The sequence below is a fragment of the Brassica oleracea genome, chromosome C1, assembly GCF_000695525.1.
Source record: "Brassica oleracea var. oleracea cultivar TO1000 chromosome C1, BOL, whole genome shotgun sequence".
Lineage (NCBI taxonomy): Eukaryota > Viridiplantae > Streptophyta > Magnoliopsida > Brassicales > Brassicaceae > Brassica > Brassica oleracea.
Genome location: NC_027748.1, coordinates 30,979,416 through 30,983,352, shown reverse-complemented (window position 1 = coordinate 30,983,352; position 3,937 = coordinate 30,979,416). Strand labels below are relative to the sequence as shown.

The following is a 3,937-nucleotide window of genomic DNA, read 5'->3' as shown; positions in this document are numbered from 1 at the left end:
TGAAACATTTGAATGGGGCCTCCATCCCAAGGGGCTCTCATTTTCAAAAATATTTGTGTAACTGAGTTTACTTTTTGTAAACTAAACTAATATTACAGAATAAAATATTTCTGTTATCAGTCATCAGAAATAATTTTCTTTGTAAACTCACTTACATGAATACGTTTTAAGAAACTAAACCTATTGTTACTTAAATTTTTTTTCTTTGTCGACATAATTTTCTTTGTAAATTATTTTTCTTAAGGAAAACCATTACTATAGTTATAATATAAAATATTTTTTAGTAAAATTTATGAAAAAATATTAAGGGAATATAAATAAACTTTTTTCTGCTAAAACTTTGAATATAAATAAACTTGTAGTAAAAAAAAATTAGATTAGGGCCCCCAATTCTTCAAGACCGGCTCTGCCCACATATAAATTTTCGTAATGGCCAAAACTCGAACCCAGGGACGGACACTCCAGCTAGAGCTCCTATACCACTAGACCAAAGCAACTTGGTTAAAGATTTGTATTTTTTTTTTTGCAAACGATTTTAAGTTAAAGATTTGTTAATATGCTATCACTATATAATTTTTCTCGTGCTTTATTTTCACTCTTGTAGTAGCACAAATCACTTTGATTGGTCATTTATTGTTTCACTATTCTAGTTCAAATACACTTAGTTCTAAAATATTTTTTCGATATATGGTTAAAAATATACGTTATTTTACTGATATAGATAATAAATAAATTATATAAACCATTCAAAATACGCTATTGTATATCATAAACTCAGATGTTACAATATCACATTTTTACCGCAATGTTTACGTTGCGCACCATGATTGTCAACCATGAGTAAACACACAACTCCCTACTCGTGTGGATTCGGCTCTAGTACACTTATAACACCTCGGCCATCTCCACTAATAGGCTTCCACGTCCATTTACTCGGTTTGTGGGTTTCATTATCTTTTTAGGTTTGAAAAACTTATTTACTGACCTAACAATCAATACATAATTTTTCTATGTTTTATCTCCACTAATCCGATATCTTGAATCACTTTCGATAAATGACATAAGTCAAATATATTTCCACTATTTCAGTTTAAACACGGCTAATTTAAATTTCTTTTGGATGTATTGCTTAAAAATAAATGTATTTTAATAATATAAATAGTGAAATAAATTCCAACTCTCTTAACATACACTAACATATACTGCAAATAACTAACTCAGTATTGATTTACACTGATAATTAATGATGATTAGAAACAAAAACTAGGAAAACTGAAAAAAAAAAAAAAAAAGATGATACATGCAAGTATCTTTTTTACTTTTGAGAAAGACGTTTAACCAGCGGTCTTGGGCTAGTGGTACTTGAGGGGAAAACACCCAATACGGTATCCACAGTTCGAGTCCCGCTGGCCACCCGGACTAGGGTTAAATCCCAAGAATACGTGGAGTGCCATGGGCCTCGCAGGAATAGTCGGTTGACCACGGTCGCCGAAAACCCGCGGTTACCAAAAAAAAAAAAAAAAAAAAGGCTGAAAAAGCCAAATAATCTTTTAAACATGAGAGGGCTCGAAGTTATTATTGTTTGGGGTTCAAGGGGGCATGTATCTTGACTCCTTCCAAGCAACCATTTTCTTTTACCTTGCTTTTGGCCATAAGTGCGAAAGCGAAAAGAATGAATAAAATATAGCCTCATAAATGGATAATGATTTGATTTCTGTAATCATATTTACAACGCCAAACCAATAAAATTGTTTAGTTGAGTATTGATCCAGCAGTTTTCTTGGATTTTGGCTTAACCATTTTCACATCGATCTTGTTATTTTATATGAGGGGATGTGAAATTCCACATTAGTAATTTAGATAAGATATGTGGACTCTACTTCATCGTGTTACTCATTACGTTTGCTAAATATGGATGCAAAAGTGCAAAAAAATCCATGAATCATGTGATGATGTATTTGACGAAATGATACACCTATCCTAAAATGCTCATTCGTTTACATATGAAGACCAAAGGCTTTTGCCTAAATGAATAGTATATCTATATATACATATAAGTTATAAATTAAACAATCTAATATACATAAGAATTTCATATAACTAAGACAACAAGAACCGAATATATCAAGCAATCATGTAGCTCAGCCGCATAGGGCACAGCTCAACCCAAGTTCGAACACTGATTTTAGTTTTAGGGAGGGACACTTAAATGAAGAATGGTAGTTTATCAGTTTTATTTATGGTCTACGATTTTTAGATAGTCTAAAATGAAAAGGAAAAACCTCCTATATATATTAGCTTGAAGAATATTATTCCATTCATGATTCATCAAAACTGATCTTTAGCATGGTTTGACGAATATTTGCTTATGACACACGATTTTCTGTAATTAACCTGTATTAAAGTTTTAACCCTCAAATTTTGGGTTGGTCATGGTTACAATTATAAAGGACTAAACTAAAATTAATTTAAACATTTGTATAAATTATTTAGTCTTTAATCCACATTTATTTCAGATCTTGTAAATATGAAGAGTTGTTTTACCATTCATATATATAACTTAAATATTTTATATATAGCTAATTCTTTATTTGTATGTTGCATCATTGCACAAAGGTCGTACTACTAATCTTCTCAGTTTCGTCTTAATTTTACCAAATTTCTTTGATATAAGACGCATTAACTTACCAAGGAGAAGATACGTGCAAAATGTCTTTGTTCGAACCTTCGACGAAGCAACATAGTTTTTCATCTGAATGTATCAAAATACTCTTACCCTTTATTATTACATGACATCGCACTTTACTAAGACAGTAACAAATCATGTCTATTTTGGACATTTAACACACTTGCAAACTTTTCTCTCCCTATATATAGACATCGTCAAGCCACTAACGATCCTAACTGAAAACAGAGTAGTGTGGAAAGAAAGAAAACAGAGTATCCCCTTGAATATTCCACTCTCATTTTCCCTATGGATCCATATTTTGTTCAGTCATCGTTCTCCGCCTTCTCGCCGGAATATTCTCCGGAATCTTTCTCCTCCTCGTCTTCCAACAACTACTCTCTCCCCTTCAACGAGAACGACTCGGAAGAAATGCTTCTCTACGGACTTATCGAGCAGTCCACGCAACAAAACCTTCCGGTCAAAACAGAGGAAGAGGCCGGAACATCGAGAAAACCAGAGAAGTCATACAGAGGCGTAAGACGACGGCCATGGGGGAAGTTCGCGGCGGAGATAAGAGACTCAACCCGAAACGGTATTAGGGTTTGGCTCGGAACGTTTGAAAGCGCCGAAGAAGCGGCTCTTGCCTATGATCAAGCGGCTTTTTCGATGAGAGGCTCGTCGGCGATACTAAATTTTCCGGCGGAGAGAGTTAAAGAGTCGCTTTCGGAGATTATGTACAGCTACGAGGATGGGTGTTCACCGGTGGTGGCGTTGAAGAGGAAACACTCGATGAGAAGGAGAATGACCAATAGGAAGACGAAAGACACTGACTTTGATCACAGCTCCGTGAAGTTAGATAATGTAGTTGTGTTTGAGGATTTGGGAGAACAGTATCTTGAGGAGCTTTTGGGTTCGTCTGAAAACAGTGGGGCCTGGTGAAGATTTTTTTTCTGTATAATTTGTGTTTATAGGGTCCTTAAGCTTTTCGATGTTTCTAAATTTAGCCCCCAATATTTGTTTTTCATTTTTATTGTTTTTTTTGGCAATCCGCCAATATTTTTATTTGTGACAGTCTAATATTTGATATATTGAGAAAACATCGAAACCAGCTAGTACTTATTTTTGTGATACTTGTCCTCTCTAAATTTTCTCGTTACTGCAAAGTATTTATCCTCAAGTAGTGAGTCAAACTCTTAACTTGTAGTATTGTTTATAATGATTATAATACACATTAGTTATTTAGAATATATACATAAATTTTGATTTTAG

At 33.7% G+C, this 3,937-nt stretch overlaps 1 protein-coding gene across 1 annotated transcript; it reads left to right on the top strand.

The window, feature by feature from the left end:
* Positions 1 to 2,908: 2,908 nt before the first annotated feature.
* LOC106296737 (ethylene-responsive transcription factor 1B) lies at positions 2,909 to 3,730 on the top strand. The gene has a single exon (XM_013732965.1). The coding sequence runs from the start codon at positions 2,975 to 2,977 to the stop codon at positions 3,605 to 3,607; it is 633 nt and encodes a 210-aa protein (XP_013588419.1). The 5' UTR covers positions 2,909 to 2,974; the 3' UTR covers positions 3,608 to 3,730.
* Positions 3,731 to 3,937: the final 207 nt, after the last annotated feature.